Raw genomic sequence first — 23,327 nt, 5'->3', positions numbered from 1 at the left:
GGCCGATTCATGCTGACTTGTTCCTTGGCCAGCACCGTTGTTGAAGTGCTGCGCCCCGGCTGGGCTACCAGCCGTCCTTGGCACCGGCTCCCCTTTGAGTTCATCTTTCTGTGGCCATGCCAAGCCAGATGAGGTCATGCCAGGGCCGGCACCTCATGGATCCTGTACAGTACATCTCCTGCTGCACCCTGCGGTGGGGCTGGCCTTTGTCACAGCTGTGTCCTGCTGTGGCCTTGCAGCTGCCCGCTGCCTCCCCGGTGCACCAGGTCTTCTTCATTCCCATGATTTGTGACAAGGGCCACGCGCAAGGAGCGCGGCAATCCCGCCCTTTGAGGGATTCAGCTTCACTCTGTTTCTGTCGCTCCCCTACGCTCCTAACAAGTTTTTCCCTGGCTTGCCGAGGCCTGGGGTTGGAATTTGCTTCCTTCCCTCCAGCAGCAAACACGAAGAGGTTATTGAAACTTGGGTTTTAGCAGGACACAAAATGAACATGGGAACTTGCAGGTGCTCTTGGAGGAGGCCTGGCTCCTGGAGGTGCTGCGGGGCCCAATAGACACCCAGGCTGCGACAAGCCCCGGCGCAGGATGGGCCAGGCAGGGCAGAAGGGAGGGCAGCGAGCAGGCGGGCGGCTGGGCTGGGGGCAAGGTGTCTGTCTCATGGGTGTGCTGCCTGCAGCTTCCCTGCAGTCAAGGGTCCTGCTGCTTGGGGAGACCGTGGTGCTTGCCTGGCTTTCTGGGATGCCCCTGAGCTGGCAAAGGAGTGATTCGGGGGAAATCCCGCTGTAGGACGGGCTTAGGCACCGGCTGCTGTAACCTAGCAACAGTCTCAATCATGGCATAATATAATTAATCCAGTGTTGGCTCAGTCTGCTGCTTAAAGATACCAGGGCAAGTGGCTGAGCCTCTAGCTTGTGGGTTTGCCTCCAAAGCGAGCCTTCAGCATCTCGGGCATGTCACACGTGTTCCTGGCCCTAGGGCGGCGCTCGGTGAGTATCCAGCCGTCTGCTTTCAGGCACTTTGCAGGGAAGGTGCTGAGCAAAGGGAAATAATCCCCCGGCACCTCCAGAGAGACGCCGTGGCTGAACCCGGCGGGTTCAGGCAGACCTCGGTCGGGTGAGATGTGGTGCAGTCAGCTAAAGCTGTGGGTTCAGGCACGGGGCAGCCGGTGGGAAACAGAGCACCGTTACAGGGGAAAGCGGGAGGTGGTACCTGTAGGCACGTGTGGTCTGCCTGGAGCTGTACACGGATGCTGCCGTGGGGCAGCGAGCCAGCTTGTGAGCCCATAAAACTCCCAGTTAGCTCCAAATTGTTGGCAGGCTCTGCCCTAGGGCGGGAGCGAGGAGGGGAAGCAGTGGTGTGGCTTTCTGTCACTGCAGAGGTGAGATGAGGGAAGGAGAGGGGTGCTGTGTCTCCCCATGGCAGGGGATATCAGAGAGGTGCCAGTCTCCCCTCTTCTGCATCCCTCTCTGCTCCAGGACAGCATGTGTTGGCATGGGGCAGCTCTTCCTGCACCCCAGTTTTGGCCTGGGTGGCGGCTGCAGACAGAGACTGTGCTGGTGCCTGCAGACTGGCTGCGGGAAGGAGCCAGCGGGCTGGGAAAAGAGCAGGCTTTTTCCCGGAGCTGGTAGGAGAAACACCCCGTCTTGTGCCGCTGGCAGGAGATGGCTCTGTGGAAGCGTGCGAGGTGGTGGGCTCCCGCCCTGGCCTCGCTGCCTCGAGCGGTGCCCGGTGTTGGGTCGTCAGCCCAGCACCGAGGAGGTCAGTTTGTGCTTCACGGCGGGGGCTGATGCCTTCGGGGATCATGAGTGAGCGGTGCTGGTGGGCAGCATCACCCGGGCAGGCTGGAGCGGTGCCCCACAGCCCTCCCCGGTGCCGCTGCTGCCCGCGCTGCTGGGGCACGGCGCCCACCGCACGCTGCTGCTGCATCCTGCTGGAGGGGCAACACTGAGATCCCCCCTGGTGGTCACCGGGGGGGACGACGGCACCCCAAATGGGCCGTCCTCTTGCCTCCAGTACTGGTGTGGGCCAGCAGATGGATGGCCTGTGCTTAAGGTGGAGACTTCCCCGCCAGCCTTTGGGGACTGACCCGTCACTCCTGAGGAGGCAGACACGAACGTGGGGTTCACAGCCCTCGTTACCAGCAGGGGCCCTGAAGCTGCTCTACAGGCGTCATGCTCACCCGCTTCTGCCACCAAAGCCACTGGAGGCTGTGGGCAGACTCCAGCTCTCTCCCCAGCCCCTGAAGGGAGGGCAACGGGGCCTGGCTTCTCCCTTGTTTCCTAGCTGGGGGAAGGGAGGTGATGTGAGGGAAAGAGGAGGAGAGAAGCTGGGAGAGCCCCCCTGCACCCAGCCCAGGCGTCACGCTGACACCAGCCGGCTCGGCTGCTCCTCGCTCAGGGAAAATGAGAGCATCACCCCCGGCGGGAGCTGCGGGGTGCCCAGGGGGTAACGGCGAGCTGCAAGTGAGCATCCCGTCCCATCCTGTCCCATCCCATCCCGTCCCATCCCATCCCATCCCACCCCTGCCTGTTCCCAGCTGTGGGATCCCCACGTTGCCTTGGAAACGGGATTTCGCAGCAGCTTACAGTGGTGCTGCCTGGCGTGGGGTGGGGGGCAGAGGTCTTCCCCATGCCTCTGGCCTGCCCTGTCCCCCCAGGCCTGCCCTGTGCTGCCCTCCACCCCAACCCTTTCCCGTGAGCAGGGGAGGGGGTGTGATGGCTGCCAGCCCCCAGCTCTGGCCACCCCAAAGCCCCTCGCTGGCCCTGCAGGGGATGCTCTGGTCCCCAGTGGGCTGCAGTGCACCCCCCACCTTGGCTGCCCGCGCCGTGAGGGTGGCAATTGGGGAACGATGGACCCGGGGCGAAGGGCAGGTATCAAACATTAATCACGGCTGCAAATGCAGCAGCATGGGAGGCCGAGGGGCGATGCGCTGCGTCCCTCACACCTTCCCAGTGCCATCCATGTCGCACACGGGTCCCCAGATGGGATCTCTCCCAGGCCCCTGGGGGAATGGCGAGGCGCTGGGTGCCCTTCCCATTTCCCAGAGGGTGGCCCTAGGGGGGTGTGCCATAGCCCCCCCATCCCATTTTGGGGGCACTCCACCCCATGCCCCCAGTGTGGAGGCCTCACACTGGTCAACACTGCTTCGGTGGCTGCAGCACCCGTGGGGAGTGACCCAGCCACACGCTGAGCTTGGGGGCTGGCAGGCACCCTGTAGTCCGGAGCACAGCAACCTCTCGGGTAGGGGTGGTTTCTGTCTTTATTTCTTGCTCCAAGCCTATGGTCATCGCCAGACAAGAAGTCCAGGGTTTACCCTCGTTGGGTCAGATTCTGGCTGCTGAAAGCACCTCAGTGTGCATCTCATTTTTTAAAAAATTAGCACAGCGAGTACAAAGGGTGTGATCTGTACCGAAGTAGCTTTGGGTCTGAGCAACCTCCGTCAGGATTCTTGCTTGTGGCTGTGGATGGCAAGGGAAGCTGCAGTCCTTTCAGATAAATCAGCTGGTCTGATTGCCATTATTATTTTAGAGGGAGAAGGCCGACTGTGAAACAGGAGCTTTTCTAAGCAACGTGTCAGTTTTACATGGGTTTGGAAAGAGCTCTGGCACCCAGGCTCACATACCGAGGTGAAGAGCAGAGGCAGCGCTCCGTACGGAAAGCAGACCCGCTCCTGTCACCGGCACACGGGGCTCGGGCGGGTGTTCCGGCTGTGTTTGGGAAGCCGAGCGAGACCCAGGAGCCATCTCCTCACCTGCCTCCCCGGAGCTGCTCACGCTTGACGCGAGTCGCGCCCCGGCCCCGTTTCTCACCGAGCCGTCACCCCGCGGGTGCAATCGCCCTGACGCCGGGCCCCATCTCGCGGGTGGCCCCCAGGACGGGCTGGCGGCTCCTGTGCCGCCCTGTCGCTTCCCATCGCGCTCCCCGCGCTGAGCTGCCCGGCCCGCCTGGGGACTGCTGCCCCCCTCGACTCGCTGCCGTGCCGTCAGGGCCACCCAGCCCTTCGCCACATAACCGAGGTGGGAATCTCTGTGCCGGGTGGCAGCAGGTCCTGAGCTGCCGGCGGGGACCTGCCACATCAGGTGCCCAGACACCTGCCACCCCTGCTGCCCCGGACAGCCCCAGGCACCCGCAGGGCAGGATTGGCCTGCTCTGTCCCCCGGGCTTGCAGGGGCACCCCACCGGAGGCAGCTTGGCTCCTGTCTCCCCAAGCTGGGCGTTTTCAGGACCTGCTGGTTCCTTGGCATCTGCCAGCCTGTCATGTCCTGCTGAGCAGGTCCTGGAGCGTGACCGGCACCGGCCTGGCTGCCCAGTCCGTCCGGGTGAGCAAGCGGGATTGCAGCTCCAGCACTGGGCGCCTCCACCTCTGCGCCATCCCGCCGTCTCTCAGTAATTAGCCCAGCACACGTGGCTTTGGGTTTAATGTCCTTCGAGTTCTTTTTCTCCAGTTGCTTTCCGAGCTTTTCTGAGGAATGGGCTCCCTTGGCGCTCTCAGAGTGGGCCGTGCTGGGTTCCCCTGACGCCACCACACCAGTGCCCCCAGTCCCGCTGCCAGACTGGAGCTGGGGGAGTCCTGGGAAAACCCCTTCGTTGCAGGCCTTGGCCTTGTCCTGCCTGTACCTGCTTCCCCGGTGGGGCTCTGGCCCTCCTGGCAGAGTGATACAGCATTGTGCAAAGGTCCAGAAAGGTCTTCCTAGCTTCTAAACCGCCCTGTACGCGCATGGTCAGAGCTGTCCTTGTCCACCCATGTCCCCGTGGTCCCTCCCAGCCTCCCCTGTCCCTTGCCGTGTCGCTCTGGCTTGGCGAGTCCCCACTCCCAGCATGACACAAGGGCTGGGGCCAGGAGAGCCCTCGCCCCAGCAGGTTTGGGGACTGGCCTCTACAGCCGTGGGAGGACCCCACCGTGGGGGGCCCCTTCCTGCTCTGAGCTGCGCCAAGGGGCACAGGGCGCTGGTGCTCAGGAGAGTTACTGTCCTGAACCGGGCAGGGGGGTTTGAATCCCCCCTGCAGCTGCTCCCCACCACCCATCGGGACATGCCGGTGGGAGGGAGACACCAGTGACGGTGCACGGGAGAGCCAGGGACGGAGCGGGGCTCTTGGTGACCCTGGCACCGGGAGCGGCAGGACGGTGGCAAGGAGGCCCCCAGCTCCACCACAGCCATGGCGGAATGGGTGGTCTTTGAGGACGGGGGTGGTGGGCGGCCCCCGGGCACTGCCTATCTGCATCGTCCTCCGGCCCTGCGTTCCCAGTGCACTGGTCCTCGGGGAGGCCTGGTGAGACACCCCCAGCCTCGCGGGCTGTGGGGGACAGACCTGAGTCCCCACATCCCCCCCAGGGTGAGGTCTGTCCTGCTTTGGGGGTGGCCAAGTGCCCAGCATTACCACAGACCCCCAGTGTGACCTGTGGGCACGTTCTTCCTCTGTGCCTCAGTTTCCCCCCTTGGCTGGGGCACGGCAGAACTGAGTGTGTCACACACAGACATGGTGACCTGCGTATGGTGACAGGGAGATGCACAAACCAAGCCCCCAGCCCACGCTGCCCACTCCTGTCCTCCCCACGTGCCGCAGCGCCGCACGTGCCGGCAGCCGGTGAATGATGAGCGCGAGCAGCCACAGCTACCACCGCCTGGACGGCATGGGGGGTCCTGTCCCCAGCCGCTGTCCCCAGAGACCTGGACAGGAGCACGCAGCTGGTGGGGAAACTGAGTCACAGGGATGCAGCACGCTTCTTGGCTCTGCTTCCCGCTGAGCTTGGGGGAGGACCCAGCACCAAGCAGGCAGAAACCCCCACAGAAGAGGGGATTTGTCCCCGCACCGGCCCCGTCTAGCTGCTTCTGGCCCTGACGGCCAGCCACGGTGGGGCAGCTGGGCCATGCGCCCAGACGTGGGGACAGAAGCTGCTCCTGCCTGGGGACAGGCGCTGGCCTTTCTCTTGCAGGGCTGTGGGAGCAAGCCCTGGCTCGTGTCGCCCCTCTGGCCACTCGCGTGTCCCCCACCGACAGGACAGGGGCCCCCAGCAGCTTGGCCAGGGACAAGCCCGGACCTGCACAGCCATGGTGAGGACCCAACACCACCGTCCTCTGCGCAGGGGTAGGGGACAGTCGCGTCCCTCCCCGCAGAGCCCTGGTGCCTGCCTGGGGCTGCTGCCGGGGCTGTGCCAAGGGGCTGCCTGCCATCCGAGGGGCTGACACCCCTGCGGGCAGCAGGCGCAAGGGCAGGGGGCAGCCCCCTACCCCTGCCCAAAGGCCACCCCAGAGCTTCTCTGCGCCCATAGGGATGGACTGGGGCTGCCCTCCCCCACCCCCCAAGGGTGCCCCAGACTTGAGTGCCCAGGGGTGTCACAGCCCAAAGCAGCGGCGTGCCCCGGTGCTCGGGGTAAGGTGCCAGCTGCTGCCAGAGCCCCTCTGCCCAGTGAGCCCTGACCAGCCACCGTAGCTGCAGCCTTCAGCTCCATCCTCCTCCTGTGGGATCTTCCTCTTGTCCTCTCCTCCAGGCTGCCCCCTGCTCCAGGAGGAGAAGGAGAAGAAGGAGGAGGAGAAGGAGGAGGTGTCCCCAGCCCCAGTGACCTCAGCACATGCCATGGTGCTGCGGTCTCCGGTGGCAAGGAGATGTTCCCATTGTCCCGTTGGATCCTTCAGCACTTTTCAGCCTAAAATAGCAGCGGCACAGGGGGAGCAGATGGTCCTACCACCCCTCCCCGCAGGGCTCAGGGGATGCGGTCCAAGCCGCTCGTCCCCTGCCCGCAGGCAGCCGAGGCCCTGCGGCCACCCCGAAGCGCAGACCTCTGGACAGGTGACCTCGATCTATGCAGGTGTCACCCAGGGCCACAGCTGCAGGGACAGAGGCAGTGCAGGGGATGCCCTCAGGACGGGCATCTCGGTTCTCACCTGGCAGCAGCATCCTCCGTGCCAGGACTCCACGCGTTCCCGCAGCATCTGGGCTCCTGCGTCATTTGGGTGACTGCACCCATGGAGGATCTGAGCCCTGGCACCCCCCCGGGGCAGCGAGCTGCCCTGACCTGCGCTCCCCCGTGCGTCAGCAACCGTGTCATGAGCCTTGCCAGTGCTCAGCTCCGGCGCGGGGCTGGCAGCAGGTGGGGAGCAGATGGAGCTGCCCAGCGGGGGCCGCGGGGGCAGGAAGCCGGGGGGCAGCGGGAGCGGCCGAACTGGCAGCCCCAGTGCCGCATCCTGCAGGGAGGAAAATGGAAGCACTGGGGGGGATGGCGGGGCCTGGCTGAGCGTGGCCCCAGGGGCCTGGGGGGGCCACTCAGCCCCATCTGTGCAGCAGGGACGAGATGACCGTGCTCCCCAGCTCCCCCCACCTGGCTGTTGCACCCTGCTCATCTGTGCAATGAGTTCTTGGGACTCAGCCCAGTCCCAGACGGTGTGTGCTGCTGGCCCCGGTGGGCTCAGCGGTTCCCACAGCGGCTCTGGGAGCACAGGGAGCATTTTGGGGCAAAATGCATCAGCTTGGACTGTGTCCCTGCAGGAGCCACCAGGGTGTCACAGCCCCGTGCTCACCCCAGTGCTCCTCTGCCTGGTGCAGACACGAGAGACCACGGAAGGATGGCCTGGTGCCGCAGCAGAGGGAGGGAAGGGTCTCGGCTACAGAGGAGTTTGAAATCAAGCAAATCCCGGTATCCGCCTGCCAGGTGACACTGGTGACATGGCGGGTCCCCCGTGTCAAGGCCCCTTGCTGGGGCACCCACGGGTGCTGGGACCCTCGGCTGCACCAGTGGTGCCTTTGGGCAGCTGGGGGCTGGATCGAGGGGGTGGGGAAACTGAGGCAGAGCTGCGGCGCTGGGGCCGTTGTGGGCCAAGAACCGTCGGATGCCGCCTTTGCCACTCTGGGCACGTCGCCTGTCGCATCGCTGAGCTTCCCCCCACGGGGACCGGGCAGAGGCAGCCCCGGCGCCTCTGGGGAAACGAGGCCACTCCACGGAGGAGCTTAGCGGCGGATTTCGCTGCCCGGTTGGCCACGGCCGGGCAGGGCCGCGGTGATGAGCCAAGGTCAGGCAGGACAGGCCCGAGGGGCTGCTGGCACGGGGGGGCCGCCGGCAGGAGGGCACGGCTCCCGCAGGGGCGGTGGGCTGGTGGCGCACGACGTGGGGCTGAGCCCCCCGGCACCTCTCCGGGAGACGCCGGTGCCTCGTCCGGGGGCCCGGCGGGTGCCCACATCCGGGGGGGGGGGGAGGACACCACACCCCCCCCCAGGGATGTCACCGGGAGAGGGGCAGGGGGTGCCGGGGGTCGCCCAGGCCCTGCCCGGGGGGGTCCCGCAGCTGGCGGGGGATGCTGCGGGCGGGGGCGGGGTTGGGGACCGGGGCTGAGCGGAGCCGGACCGGGACCGGGGATGGGGATGGGGACCGGGGCCGGGGGCGGCGCCGGTGGGTGGCTCCCGGTCCCGGCCCCGGCCGGTAACTCCGCCTGCCGTATTTATGGGAAAACAAGCGGCGGCGGAGCCGGGCGGCCGCGGCGGAGCGTCGGACCGAGCCGGGCCGAGCCGAGCCAAGCTGAGCCGAGCCGTGCCGTGCCGCGCTGTGCCGAGCCGGATCAGGCGGAGCCGGGCCGTGCCATGGCCACCGGGGGGGCGGCAGCCCGAGCGTAGCGCGGCGGCGGGGATGCGGCGGGGGGGCCGCCGGGGCGGCGGGCGCGGAGCAGGTAAGGGGGGGCCCGGGTGGGGGCTGGGGCCTGGCGTGTTCCCGGGGGACCCCGACAGGGCCATTCCCCCACGACCGCCCCTCGGAGCATCGCATCCCATCCCATCCCCTCATGCTCCCCCCGAGCCCCCATCTCATCCCTCCGTGTTCCGCATCCCCATCCCATCCCCGCGAGACCCTCCCGGGCCATCCCATCCCCCCATTCCCCCCTCATCCACCCGCGCCCCACATCCCTGTCCCCATCCCATCCCCCTGTACCCGCCCCATCCCTCCAGGCCCCCCGGGGCCATCCCCATCCCGCACCTCCGGGCCGAGTCATCCCGACCCATCGCACCCCATCCCCCTCCGTGTTCCCATCCCCATCCTCATCCTTATCCCATCTCTTCCCTATCCTACCCCGCCGCAGTGCCCGGGCCCGGCCCTCTCGCTCCGGTTCACGGCGATGCCGGCCCCGGGCTGGGCTCAGCGCCCTGCGCGGCCCAGCGGGCCCGCTGCCGCCCGGTGCCGCCCGGTGCCGCCCGCTGCCGCCCGCTGCCGCCCGGTGCCGGTGCGCAGCATGGGGAGTGCCCGGGGCCGTCGCCCCGGGGGCTGCGGGGCGCAGCGGCGGCAGCGCCCGGGACAGCCCCCACCCGGCCTGGGCACTGCAATCCCACCGGGGGTGCCCCTGTCCTGGGGTGCCCCCTGCCCCCCGGCCTTGCCCGTTTGCGGGTGCCCCTCCAGGGTGGGGGGCCGGGGCCCGAGCAGCAGAGAGGGGGGCCGGGGAGCGCCGGGGGCCGGCTGGGGTCGGGGGGTCCCTCACCGCCCCTGCGGTGCTGCTCAGCGCTCACCCGGACGTCAGCATCGGGGGTACCCTCCTGGGCTGGGGGTGCTGCTCCCGCCGGCGGGATGAGCCCCTCCAGGGGTGCAGGCGGGACAGGGGGTGCTGGGGCACCCAGGGGGGGCTGTGGCCGTGCGGGAAGCCTGGGGGGGCTCAGGGCAGGGGCTGGAGGGGCGGTTGGGGGGTGCCGCGTGCACCCAGGCTGGGAGGCGTGGGCAGGGGCACAGGGCTGCGTGGAGCAGGGCTGGGGGGGCCCAGGGGGTGTGTGGAGGGGCAGTGCGATGGGCACAGGGGGGCGATGCCACAGGGGCACAGGGCACTGCATGTGTTGAGGGGTGCCCCGGGGGTGGCACAGAGGGGGAAGTGCCGATTTGCCGCACACACAGGGCAGGGGCTGGGGCGGGGGGGGGGGGGGGGGGGGGATGACACAGTGTGTTCCCTCGCTGCGGGCAGTGCCGTGTGCCAGCTGCCTGCACAGGCAGCACCCGGGCAGCATGTGTGCAGGCAGCGTGTGTGCCGGCAGCGTGGGCCGGCAGCGCCCTCCCGGCAGGCGCACGGAGCGCACAGGCCTGTGGGCTGGCAGTGCCCACGGTGCAGCGGGCGCAGGCACTGCTCCAGCTGCAAGCTTGTCCGCAGGCACTGCACCCACTGCAGCCTCGTACGCAGGCATCGCACCCGCTGCAGCCTCGTCCACGCGAGCGCGATGGTCGCAGGGCACGCAGGACGCTGCCCAGGCCCTGTTTCCAGCCACGGGCACCGCCGTTGGGCTCGGGGCAGCGCGGGTGCTGCCGTCATGCTGGCAGTGAGCTCGGTGCAGCGCAGCGTGTGCTGGCAGCATGCTCGGGCTGCCTGCCGGGTGCTGCAGTGGCAGTGCGCTCGGCGCACTGCAAGCGTAGGCAGCGCGCTGGCAGCAGGCAGGCAGGCAGCGCGCTGCCCGTCAGCTCTGTGGGATGCATGCGGGCAGCGTGCGGGCAGAGTGTGCAGCGACGCCCGGGCAGCGTGCGTGGGGCAGTGCACTGGCAGCGTGCTGCGCGCCGTGTGTGCGGGTAGCACCCTCACTGTGTGGCAGGGGCAGGCAGCGCGCTGGCAGTGCCCCGGCAGCGCTCAGTGCAGCGTGGGCAGGCTGCGGGGCAGCGCGCTGGCAGTGCCCCGGCAGCGCTCAGTGCAGCGTGGGCAGGCCGGGGTGTGCAGGCAGCCCGGGGCAGCGCACAGGCAGCGTGGGGGCAGCACATGGGCAGGGCGCTGGCAGCGAGTGGCACACGGGCAGCGGGCAGGCAGTGGGGGCAGGCTGGGGGGCAGCACCCTGGCAGTGCTCACTGCAGCGTGCGGGCAGCGCCCTCGCCGTGGGCCTGGGGGTGGCAGTGGAGGGGCAGCGCGCAGGCAGGGTGCTGCAGCGCCCAGGCAGTGCGGCGTGGGCACTGGCAGGGCGCTGCACAGCCCCACGGCACAGCCCACACGTGCCACACGCAGGCAGTGACCCAGTTCCTGGCAGCCTCCCGTGGTCCCCTCCGGCAGCCCAGGGTCTCTCCTGGCCCCCAGCACCCTCCTGCTGCTTCCACAGGCCAGAGCTGCTGGAGGCCGGGTGCCCACGTGTGGCACGGTGGGAGCAGCATGCTGGGAGGTGTGGGGTGCCAGGCGGGGAGGCCGGTGCCTGCCCAGAGCAGGCAGGGCTGGGGTTGAAGCGGGGCACCCGGTGCCCACCGGCTGGGGGGGCAGGAGAGCGGAGGGGATGCGAAATCCTGCGGAGAGGGGACAGGGGGCTGTGGGAGCGCAGTGGCACTGGCAGTGATGGTGGGGCCACCCCGGCTCGGCCACCCCGATGGTCAGAGGATGCTCACGGCTTTGCGGGTGCTCTGCTCTCTCTACTGCAAAGCCCCAGCTCCCCCCGGCCCCCGCAGCACCGCCGCCCCAGCAGCCTCCCCAAGCACCCACGCTGCTGTCCTCGCAGAGGAGGAATAATTTGGAGAAACCATGGCAACCCCGGGTGGTGCTGGGGATGCCAGCACCGCGCTGTCCCCCAGTCCCACCACCACAACGGCATCGCGTGACTCTGTCAGCGGTGCTGGGGTCGGGGAGGGGACATGCCAGCACCCACGGGGATGCAGTGCCCACATCCGTAGGGCACAAGGGTGCTCCCAGTGGCCTCGCTGGGCTACAGTTCAGTTTGGCTCAGCAGGGAATCTCTTGGGGTGCTCGATATCCCCCCTCAAGGCACCCCAGTGCCCCAGCAGCAGCCCCTTTGCCATGGCCAGGGGTTTCCTGGGACCCTCACATGCCTCTTTTATTTTGCAGTGCTGGGATGGAGCAGCCACAGGGCCCTCGGCCAGCTCAGCCCACCCACCCCCTCCCTGCTGCCACCAGACCAGGTAGGACCCTGGGCTGCGGTTCCCTGCCCCCCAGCCACCCCGACACCGTGGGAATGGGTTTCCCAACGCTGCTGTCGGCATCGCTGCAGCGTGGGGTGCTGTCCTCCCAGATCTGGCCCAGCTCCTGAGTGTTGCAATGCAGCAGGGCCAATGCTGAACCACTGCTACGGGGACGAACCTGCTCCCCCAGCCCTGGAGGCACTGGGATCCCCATCTCCTCTGGGCATCAAGCTCTCCCCAGCCCATCCCTGGGACAGACTCCCCAACCCCACTGGCTGAATTCACCCCAGCTCTGGCAGCTGTCGTGTCCCCCCCCCCCAGCTTTGGGACAAGACAGGGCTTTATCTGGGTAACAAGGGAGGAGCCAAGCCCCCCTCCCCATCTCTGCATAGCTGATACTGCTTCTTGCCAAATAAAGTCTATTCCTTTCCTCCCAGAAGTACCTTCCCTGTGGTCCTCTGCTGCTGTTTAAAGCCAAATGCCTTTTGGTGGCCTTTGCCGCACACCTTTGGTGTCTCGAGCAGCTGGCGCCTGCCTGTGCTCCGAGGCCCCTTGGCCAGGTGGCCAAAAACCCAAACCCTCATAGGAAGTGATGGTGAGCGTTAAAGCGGGGCGGGTCTCCCCGCCGTGGGGCAGAGCCGGTTGTACGTCCACTTGGTGCCGACAGCAGCCTGCAGCTGCCTCTCGATGGGCTCTGGGGGAGCATCAGTGCCACAACCCGCCAGGTCCCGCAGGCAAACCCTGCTCCCCTGGTTGCTCTGGGGGGCTTGTGCTGACGTTCCCCCTCGTCACACAACTGTGTTGTGCATGTGGCTGGGGACTCCACCCACCCCGTGCAGCATCGTCCCAGAGCAGGCGGGGTGCACGATGCTGGTGCACAGTGGCCGCCAGACCCTGTATCGTGTGGGAGTGGCAGCTGCCGTCCCACTCGCTCTCCAGCCCAGGAGACATGTTGCAGCTACAGGACGCAAGAGAGGACAAAGCTGGTGGGTGCTGAGCTGGCACAGCCCCTCCGGCACAGCGTTATTGCGGAGGGACCCTGATCTGTCCCGCTCGGAGCTGTGGGAAGAGATGGAGGAGCTGCTGCTGGCACGTGGGGCTGGAGCACCCACCACAGCCCCTCTCTGCCAGCCCCCGCTGCCACCCATGCCAGTCCAAAGGAGCCCCAAGGAGCGATGTGGCTGCAAGGGGACTGGTGGCACCCTGCAGGGGTGTTCATGGGCCACGGTGAGTGCAGCTGCCACGGGGAGAGGGGACGGCTGCTGCCCCCCCAGAGCTGCTTGGGCTTCCCAGCCACCACGGTGGATGCTCGTGGTACCCACCCCTGGGCGATGCTCCTGCCTGCGCTGCCGACGGCGGTGGTGCTGGGCACAGCGTGTGGTGGGACGTGGGCGCCCATGGTCCCGGGAGACCCCACAGCCACTCGGATGCTCACAGCAGGGGGCTGGGCACGTGTTCCCCACCGCTATGGAAAACCCTGGTGCTGGGCCCCCCCAGCCCCACTCAGAGCTGCCATTGCCCGTAGTGCTGCAAGAGAGTCCCAGTGTCCTGCACCCCGGGAACAGGGGCACAGCGGCCGGTGGCCTCCTCTCCCTGCGGTGAGCCAGCACCTCTCCCCGGCTGCCCCAAAGTGCCCCCATGGGTGCCCCGCCATCCACTCTGTTATTTGCACCCCGGATTTGGAGCCTTTTTCCAGCTTCTTCCCGCAGTCAGGATCTGACTATTAACAGCAGCAATGGAGGCTGAGATGCCCCCGAACCCTCATTTCTGAAGAGGTGGCCAAAACTCCCCGCGAGCCAGGAGCTGTGGGGATTTATCCAGTGCCGTGGCAGCTCTCCGAGGTCCCCGCCGGGATTTAGGCGCCTCGTCTGTTCTCTTGCAGGGCCGGCTGCCTTCCTCTGAGGCCGTCTGAAGGGGAACTGGCGGGAGAAGAGTTGCTTTTAAGATGACACGAACAGACCCACCTGACATCCTGGTGTCTACGGTGTACCAAGACATAAAGGTGGCCACTGCAGCCCCTGGGGATTCAGTTGTCTGCCAGCCCCTGGCACGATGTGACGCCTCCATGTCCTCGTCCCTGCCCCGCGAGCCGCAGCCCTTCAACAAGCGCCACTGCAGGAGCTTTGACTTCCTCGAGTCGCTGGACGAGCAGCTGGGCACCCCTCCGGCCATGGAGCGCCCCTGCCCGCGCCCCGGCACCCCCGAGCCCACGCCGGGGCCGCCGGGCAGGCGGGCACCGCCAAAGCCGGACCCTTATGCCGGCAGAGCCCCTCCGCCGAGGAGCGAGCCGAAGCGACGCGCCCGCTCCAAGAGCGCGCCGCGGGTGAAGTCCACCTTCACCGCGGTGCCGATCACCGTCTCGGCATCGCCGCCACCGGCTCGGCGCGGGCGGGAGGCTCTGCGGGTGGCACGGGAGCCCTCCCGCACTGAGCCCTCGCCGCGCCGCGAGAGCCAGGTCCCCTTGCGGGTGCTGGCGAACGAGGTGCACCCCATCAAGCTGCAGCCGCAGCGCAGCAGCGTCAGCCGCATCTCCCCGCTCTGCCTGGGCAGCAACTGCTTCGAGGAGGGGCTGGGCGCCAAGGTGGGCGCCAGCCCCCACGTCAAGTGCCGGGTGGACATCAAGCCAGACGAGGCGGTACTGGTGCACGCGGCACGCAGCCTGCGGGCGGCCCAGAACCGGCAGGAACCGCCGCGCTGGCCCCGCGCGCCCGGGGCTGCCCGTAGCCTGGCCGTGCCGGGGAGCAGGCAGGCATCCGCGTCCCGCACGCCCACCCCCAGCGACTCCTACAGCGGGGACCCCCCGCTCCTGCCCTACCCCGGCGAGTACTACGAGGCGGACCCCCGGGCGCTGGCGTACCAGACGGTGCCAGTGCCTGCCTCGCGGGACTTCAGGGAGTACCCCGAGAGGGGCTGCATGACCTTCTCGGCCCCCGGCGTCCCCGCCAAGTTCTTCTACGCGGAGGAGCCGGCGCGGTGCCCCAGCCCTGCCATGCCCCTCCGCAGCTCCGGCTACGCCAGCTACCCCTACCCCGTCCGCCACAGCATCCCCCAGCACTTTTACGCCGAGGACCCGGCCAAAGCCACCGTCCACACGGTGCCACCCCGGACATTGTACGTGGAGGAGGCGCGGGGCTACCCCCCGGTGCAGGAGGCACCCGCCCGTGCCTTCTACGGGGATGAGCCCCGCTTTTACGCCCCCCGCGGCACCCCTGTCAAAACACTCTACGCTGAGGATGCCCGGACGTACCCAGCCCTCGGCTCCTCTGCCAGGGTCTTTTATGCCGAAGACTACGGGAAGTACCGGGAGCGGGAGATGCTGTCGCGGACGTGCCCCCCGCCCCGCAGCGCCCAGCCCTTGCACTTCAGTGACTGGTACTGCCCCGAGCGGGGCGCGCTGCCCTACCAGACCTTGCAAGTGTCGCGCTTCGCCCCACAGCCAGCCGGGCGGGAGGCCATGGTCTCCTCCTGGCATGCCAGCTATGGCGTAACCCCTCCGCGGCTGGGCCGGGAGAGCCAGCACTACTCCAAATCCTGGGATAACATCCTGGCGCCGGCGGCGCGCAGGGAGGAAGTCCTGCAGCGCGGGCGCAGCTACGAGAACCTGCTCGCCCAGGAGCAGCACCGTGCCTTATCCCCCGAGGAGCGCCGGCAGCCGGTGGTGATCAACCTGTCGAGCTCACCCAAGCGTTATGCCGCCCTGTCCCTCTCGGAGAGCTCCATCCTCGAGAGGGTACACGCTGACGGTGGCCGCGGCGCCCCGGGCCGCTCCTGGTACGTCACGCCTGAGATCACCATCACCGACAACGACATCCGCGCCGATGGGCTGGGCAGGAGCGAGAGGCGCTCGGCCAGCTGGGACATGCTGGACGCGGGGCGGGAGCGCGGTCCCTACACCGTGCCCTGCGCCCCGCAGCCCGTCCCCAGGGAGAGCGGCTCCGGGCGCCAGCGCAGCCTGGAGCAGCTGGACGAGCTCATCACCGACCTCGTCATTGACTACAAGCCAGCACCGGGCCACCGCGCCGGGGACAGGGACAGCCTCGCCGAGCAGCTCAAGCAGCTTCTGAGCAGCAGCGCCCCGGGGCCAGCCCGGAGGGGCGAGGGGAGGAGGGTCCCCCCCAACATGCCCGAGGGACCCCGACCCACGAAGGAGCAGCCGGGTCCCAGCTCCCGTGCCAGCGCCCCCCGCCCACCGCCCGCCCCGCTCTCCGTCGGCCCCTTCGAGAAGTCGCCAGAGAATTGCTCACCCGACCTGAGCGCGGAGGAGGACGACATGATGATGTGCTCCAACGCCAAGTGCCGGCGGACGGAGACCATGTTCAACGCCTGCCTCTACTTCAAGTCGTGCCACAGCTGCTACACCTACTACTGCTCCCGGCACTGCCGCCGCGAGGACTGGGACACGCACAAGGAGAGCTGCGTCTACGGGCGCGTGGGCAGCGTCTGCCGCCACGTCCTGCAGTTCTGCCGGGAGAACGTCGAGGTGCACAAGGCCTTCTCGCGCATTGCCAAGGTGGGCTACCTCTCCCGCGGCCGCGGCGTCCTCTTCCTGGGCTTCCCCAACGCCGGCTCGGCTGAGAACTTCCTCCAGTTTGGGCTGGAGAGCCTGCTGATGTCCCCCACCTACCTGTCCCTGCGGGAGCTGGAGAGCTACTCGGACAACCTGGGGGAGTACGCCCGGGAGCTGCGGGAGACGGGCAACCAGTATGACCCCAACGAATGTTTCCTCCTGAATGTAACCGTGGCCGTCACGCAAAAAGTGCCAGAAAGGCCGTCACCGAAGATGCAGGTGCCGACGGTCAGGAAATACGCCAAGGTGGCCTTAGCCTCCTCCAGCCCCGAGAAGAAGATCCTGAAGAAGGAGCGGGACATGGAGACGTTGATCCTGACGCCCCCGCCCGGCACGGCGGACATCGACAAAGAGGGGGAGGAGGGCCGCAAGGCGCGGGAGGTCTGCTTCATCAACATCCAGCGGGAGCTGCGCATCCGCGGCGTCTTCCTGCGGCACGAGTTCCCCGCCGTCTACGAGCAGCTCTGCGACTTCGTGGAGAGCAACAAGCGCTTCACCCCCACCACCATCTACCCCATCGACAAAAGGACGGGCAAACAGTTCATGTGCATGATCATGGCAGCCTCTGAGCCCCGCACCCTCGACTGGGTGGCCAGCCCCAACCTCCTGGACGACATCATGTGAACGCAACATGGGGATCCCCCACCCCCCAGCACCCCTCTTTGTAGATAAGGTGTTACCCTGTCAGTATGGTGGGACGGGGACCCCCTCTTGGATGTGGCATGGAGGGGAGGAGGCTGCGATGGGCTACAGGAGGCTGGCGTTGGCTGGGGGGCGTCTGCAGGGGCAGGAGCAGGGGCTGAGGCTTGCCCAGGGGCACAGGACCTGGCAAGACCCCGCAGAACCCTCTCAGGGTGAGCAGTGTTTAGGCAGAGCGGGGGCACCCCATGCACCCCCTCAGCCTCTGCCCACCCAGAGCCCCCCTGTGCCTGCCCATGCACCCTGCCTGCGCCTGGGGCCGAACCCAGCCCTCTCGGGCCGTGCCCCCCAGCACTCGGGGTCCCATGGAGCACCCCTGAGGCTGTACCGAGTCCATGGGTGCTGCTGGGAGCCCCACCGGGTCCACATCAGGGGCCTGACACGGTTCACGGGTGGGAGCGGGCTTGCACAAGGTCTCTGTTCCTGTAGCGTCTGTGTCCGGAGCATGTTACTGTCTGATGTGTAGGGGCAGCGGGGACCCTGTAAGCGTGGCTGCAAGGCACCCTTGGGTGCCCCCCGGGACCCCGTAAGGTCCCTGGGTACACGCATGTGGGGCACGGGGCTGGGGGGGGGCCCTGGGTTTGGGCACTGTCCAACCGGCTGCACCCAGCGCTGGGTGTGGAGCCAGGCCTGGCCCAGGGGAGGGTCGTGGGCGGCCACGGTGCCACCGGCGTGAAGTGGGGGGCAGGCACGACGTGGTGGGGGGGGCAGGCGGGAGGGATCCAACCGTGGCAGAGGGGCAGCGGCGGAGGGGGGCCCGCCGGGTCGGTGGCGACGGCTGCTCCGTGCTGGGGAATGATGGCGGCAGGGCCGGGCCTTTAGGGCTGCCCGAGATGGGGGCAGGGAAGGGGGTCAGAGCCGGGGGTAACGGCAGCACCGACAGCACCGCAGCCCCCCGCCAGCCCGCTCGCCCGGGGGCGCCTCACGGCCCCGCCCAGCCCCGGGCGCTGCAGGCGGAGGGCCCGCAGCCCAGCGCCGCGGCCAGGCCCCGCTCCCCGCCGCCGCCTCCACTCCCGGCGGGCTTCGGCGCCCCGGGGCGAGCCGGCGGGCGGAGAGGCCGCTGCCCCCCGGTGCCCCCCGGTGCCCCGCGAAGCCCCCGGGGGTTCCCCAGGGCGGCCCGGCCCGCCCCCGCCTGCGGGGCCCCGCCCCCTGCTCCTGGCAGGGCCCCGCCCCCTCCGGGCGTGGGCGGGGACTCTGTGGGGAAGGGCCGTGCTCCCGCGGGCGCTGATTGGCCATCGGGGCGGAAGGGGCGGGGCGCAGCGGCGGGGCGGGCGCGATGGCGGCGGCGGCGGCGGAGGCGCTGTCGCGGGTGGCGGACGTGGAGATCGACGGCGGCGGCGTCTTCAAGTACGTGCTGGTGCGCGTGCGCGCGGCCGGCGGGCCCGGGAAGGACGTCGTGCGCGGCCACGGCTGGGCCGAGTACCACGGTGAGGGGCGCGAGGCACCGGCGGGGCGGGGCGGGACACCCGTGGGGCCCCATCCCGCCCACCGGGGGCGCCGAGGGGAGCGGCCGAGGCTGCCCCACGCCGCGGCCCCCTCCACGGGCAGCGGCCGGGCCCCAGCTGCCTTGGGTAGGGGGGCGGCCCGTCCGCGGGCGGTGGGTCAGGCGGAGGGTCCCGGTGCTCCCCCGCCCCACGGCCTCCTCCCGCCCCCCGCAGCCGACCTGTACGAGCGGACGGCGCAGGAGCTGGCGCAGCAGGGCCTGGGCTGCGAGTGCTTGGGGGGCGGCCGGCTCGCCCACCGCCCCGAGGAGAGGAAGATCCACGTCTACGGGTACTCGGTGGTAAGCCGGGGGCGGCGGGGGGCGGGGGGGGGGGAGGCCCACTCGTGGCCGCGGCTTCGCCCTCCCGGCGGTGGCACAAGCGCCCGTCCCGCTGCTCGTGGCCGACCCGGCACCGCGGCCGAGGCGGTGGGCAGCGGCGCTGCCGGGGCAGGCCTGGGGGTGCCTGGGCGCCCCGAGGAGGGTGTGGGTGCTGCCGGTGTTCCCAGGTCCGGGGTGACACCGCCCCCCTGCCCGGGTGCCGTGCTGTCCGCGGCAGGGGCCTGGCACGGGCTCGGGCTCAGCGGCTGGTTGCTGTGAGCCGTCCCGGGGCTCACCGGGCTCTCCCTAGGGTGGTAACCGCCCCGGCTCCACTTCTCTCCCCGCTGGCAGGGCTTCGGGCGAGCGGACCACTCGGTGACTACGGAGAAGCTGAAAGCCGAGTACCCGGACTACGAGGTCACCTGGGCGGACGAAGGCTACTGACCCGCTCCGGCCGGGCAGCGGCGTCAGCCTGGAGCTGGTGCAGCCGGATCCGGCGTCGGTGGGTGGCAGCCGGCCCCTCGTGCCCGGCAGCACGCTGGGCTCGCCTGCGGTTTCTTTGGGTGGAACTCGCCCGTTTGCCGCCGCCGGACTTGCCACGTGCCGCGGGTGCTCCCCATCTCCCCAGCACGGTGAGGCAAAGCCTCGGTGAAGCCAGTGGGTGCTCTGGGGGTTTGTCCCACGTGTGTGTGTCAGAATTAAACACGCTGGGGAGCACAGCCGCTTGGGTGGTCGTCCGTTCGTGGCTCAGCCTGCTCCTTCCCCTGGCTCTGGGTTGTACCCTTTTACAGCGGGAGCGACCCCCTGGGTTTCCAGCCCCTGGTGGGGGGCCTGACCCTGGAGCTGGTGGGGTCTGGGGTGGGGACAGCAGAAGGTGGGTCAGGATTTGCCTTGGGAAGGGCAGCGGCAGGGGAGGAGGAAGCAGCGGCAGGGGAGGAGGAAGTAGCGATGGGTCCCCACGCCTGGCGGAGGGAAGGGCAGGGTAGCCCTGGGGGAGGGACCACCCTTATCTCCTCCTGAGCTGCCCGGGAGCGTGGTTTGGAAGAACATGGCTGTTCCCACCCTGGCAGGTGGTCACACCTTGAGGTGGAGCATCCTCCTTGACCTCAGCCCTCCAGACAGCCAGGGCTGGCTCCTGTCCCTCGATATTTCCCAGGGAGACTCTGCACTTCCAGTGAGGGGCAGGGTGGGGAAACTGGGAAAAGCTGCTGGAGCCTTCGGTGGCAGGAGAGCACGACGGAGACGGGCAGGTCAGGTTGGCCGGGTGGATCGCTCGGTTGCCATCCCATACAAGGTTGGGGGTGGAGGAACCTCACTCCCTGGGTCCCAGCCCCATTTCACCTGGGCTGTGATCCTGTGTGCTCCCGGCTCTTGCCTGCCCGCTTTGCCTGCCGCTGCCCCCCTGCCCTCCCCTCTTGGGCTGCCTTGACAGATGGTTCCTCTGTGCCCGGAGCCAGGCAGGGGTGGCACAACCTGCTGAAGCTCAGCCCCTGTGCCCGCTGTCCTGCCCCGAAGAAAAGGTGGATCGTGATGAAAGGGGATGAGCTTCCTGGGCCAGGCTGGGCGTGCAGGGCCCACCGCCTGGCTGGGGGCTCGGGGCTGGAGCTGTGTCTCCTGCAGAGGACGGTGCCCACCAAGCTGGTGGAGGGGGAAGGAAGCGGGGGGCTAAGCCCAGGTGCCCAGGACTTGCGCAAGGTTGCACTGGGCCCACTCGAGGAAAACAGCTCTGCTGTGCTGAGACCTTCCCCCCTGCAAGGTGTTCACCAGCTCCCCCGTGCTGGGGTGAACGTCACCCAACAGTCACGCGTGCACTGAACGCCGGTGGCTGTTAGGTGGGGGCCAGGTGCCCTGCAATGGTCACACAGAGCAGCACAGCTTCCCACCGAGTCGCTGAAGTGCAGAGCTTGGGGGCAGCTCTGGAGATGGCCAGTCCATCCTCCTGCCCCAGCAGGGCCAGGTCCAGCAGGTTACTCGGGGCTGGGGCCAGATGGGTTTTGGGCATCTCCACGGATGCAGGCGCCACAGCAGCCTGGGCAACCTGCTCTGGCTTTGACGACACACAGGAAAAAAGGGGTTTTCTTAAGATTAAGTGGCATTTCACGTTCTTGCTTCGTTCTCGTCATGTCTCGTCCCTTCACGGGGCAGTCGCTGCTCAGAAGAGGCTCGCTCCTTCTTTCCCTCCTGTCAGATCTTCACACACGTGGGTGACATCCCCCACACCTTCTCTTCTCCGGAGTGAGCAGCTCCAGCTCTCACAGCTTCTCCTCCTGGGCAGTCCAGTCCCTTCATCATCACAGCCCCTCACTAGATCTGCTCTCTCTTACTGGGAGCCCAGCATCCCCCCGTGTCTCCCCAGTGCAGAGAGGAGGGTTCGGCCCTACTGGAGATGCTCTGCCTGTGGCACCCGGGAGCCTGGTGGCTGCTTTGCCGGGGGCTGCTGCCCTGGCTCATGTCAGCTTGGTGCCTGCTGGGTTCCCAGGCAGCAGGGGAAGGGCAGGGCTCCCTCCTGCGGGCGCTGCCAGCTCCAGGGTGCCCAGGCTGGGAGGGCGCGGGGTCACTGGTCTCTGCCTGTCCCGGCTGATGCCGGGGGAAAGAGCCGAAGTCTGCGTTTTACTGCGCCTGCTGTAATCGTGCAATCTGCTTGTCCAAGGCTGCCGGGGAGAAACCTTCGTTCAGCCTTCCGCAAGGGGGACCCATCTCCGCGCACGGGGGCTGCTGGCAGTGGAGGCAGGAGGGCTCCCCTGGGATGGTGCCAGCCCCCACAAAGCCTGGCAGCAGCAGGTGGGGAAACTGAGTCAGGGGCAGTGGTTGCCATCACCGGGCAGCTCCGGTGGTGCTGTGTGAGGCCCTGGCTGCAGAGCCATGCTCCTTCCAGGCTGAACAGCCCTTCCTGGGGCTCTGCTGGTGGTGTTCTGCCCCAGGAGGGACCTGGTTTGTGGCCTTAGAGCTGTGTCCCTTCGCCCTGTGGCAGTTATGAGCTGGGTGCTGAGGTGCTTCTGCCACATGGAGCGGTGCAGGCAGGGGTGAGGGCTGGCTCCTGCCAATAGCACCTCTGGGTCCCCGGGGCCAGGGGCCGCCTGCTGGGGCTGGGGAAGAGGGTGAGAGCACTGCAGGCAGCCTGCCAGGCTGCACTGGCCTGGGCACCCTCCCAAAGCGGCTGCTGCACGGACCACCCGTGGCAGAGGGAGCACAGGGCTGCCAGACTGCTCTGCCCGGAGCAGGCAGGCTGAGTCCCTCCTCCTCCTGCCTGCCATTGGCACGTCCCTGGGGCTGGGGTGCTCTGGAGCCCCAGCTTTTGGCAAGGCCAGCTCCCCATCTGGGTGCTGGCACAGGCTGCTCCTCCTGCGTGTCCTGTCTGTCCCTGCCTCCTCGCCCAGCCTGTCCCAAGTCTCCAGACAGCAGGAATTTGGTTCTGAATTCAAAGCCCCTACAGTTTTAGGGCTAACCCCCCCAGTCCTAAGGATCCCTGCCTGCCACGGCTCACCCTTGCCTGGGTGACCCATTTATCCCTTTCCTGCCCTGAAGTTGCTCTTTGCTCCCTTTCCCGCTGCCCCCCAGCACAGCTGCCCTCCCTGGCCAGGGTGCACCCCACCTTGCACCCAAAGGCTCTCCCACCGCTCCTTATGCTCAGGAACTCTTTCTCCCTGTGGTCAGACATGACGCAGGCCAGGCGGCTGGCATGGCAGGGCCCCCCCAGCCCTGGCAGAGGTGCCAGCTTCTTCCCCCAGGGCTGGCAGCATCGCCAGGAAGAAGTGGCCTTTTCCCTCGTTGAGCCACTGTGAGCCACCGGACTGTGCCAGCCGGCCCCGACCCGGTCAGAGTGATACCCAGCATCTTGTCCCGGTTGGAAAAGGGAGGCTGAAGAAGAAGAGTTTGGTGGGAAAAGCAGCCGAAGGTCTCCTGGGCACGGGCAGCTGCCAGCTCACCACCTGCGATGCTGGCGGCGGTGCTGGGCCACAGGACCGCGGGTGACCTGTCCCGACCTGGCGAACAGCCTTGCCATAAACCCTGCTGCTGGTGCTGGGAAGCTGATAACGGCGGGGCTGAAGTCCACCGCGGGGCAGGTCCTGGGGGGCAGATTCCAGCCCCGGGCTCACAGCGTGGCCTCCTGCGCCTCTCCCAGCTCTGCTTTACCATCGCCACGGCCCGGAGGCCAAGATGGCCAGGCAGGCAGTGCCCGTCCTCCTGCTGCTGCTGGGTGAGCTCTGCCGACACGGGGGGTCGTGCTGTGGGGAGGGAAGGGGCCACACTGCTGGCTGCTCCACTCTGTCCCTCCCTGGCGTGGGCTCCCATGGGAACCGCTGCTTCCCCCAGCTCCAGGGGGTCTGTGCTGCTCTGGGGGGGGCCAGGGCAGATACAGCCCAGCAAAACCCTCCTCTGGGCTCCGGTGACAAAAGTCAGCCTGGGGTCCCCCAGGGCAAC

The 23,327-nt window shown here is 68.2% G+C and overlaps 2 protein-coding genes across 2 annotated transcripts; both read left to right on the top strand.

Annotated features, from left to right (window-relative positions):
- The first annotated feature begins 13,783 nt into the window (after positions 1-13,783).
- On the top strand, positions 13,784-17,029 carry AJM1 (apical junction component 1 homolog). Its single transcript, XM_086475870.1, has one exon. The coding sequence runs from the start codon at positions 13,784-13,786 to the stop codon at positions 17,027-17,029; it is 3,246 nt and encodes a 1,081-aa protein (XP_086331996.1).
- A 1,351-nt stretch (positions 17,030-18,380) lies between these two features.
- Positions 18,381-19,399, top strand: PHPT1 (phosphohistidine phosphatase 1). The gene is made up of 3 exons (XM_086475916.1): positions 18,381-18,531; positions 18,763-18,887; positions 19,257-19,399. The coding sequence occupies exons 1-3, from the start codon at positions 18,381-18,383 to the stop codon at positions 19,347-19,349; spliced, it is 369 nt and encodes a 122-aa protein (XP_086332042.1). The 3' UTR covers positions 19,350-19,399.
- Positions 19,400-23,327: the final 3,928 nt, after the last annotated feature.

Source organism: Leptosomus discolor, chromosome 19 (genome assembly GCF_034619465.1).
Source record: "Leptosomus discolor isolate bLepDis1 chromosome 19, bLepDis1.hap2, whole genome shotgun sequence".
Classification (NCBI taxonomy): domain Eukaryota; kingdom Metazoa; phylum Chordata; class Aves; order Leptosomiformes; family Leptosomidae; genus Leptosomus; species Leptosomus discolor.
The sequence above is the reverse complement of the archived record's forward strand: the minus strand, read 5'-3'. Positions and strand labels throughout refer to the sequence as shown.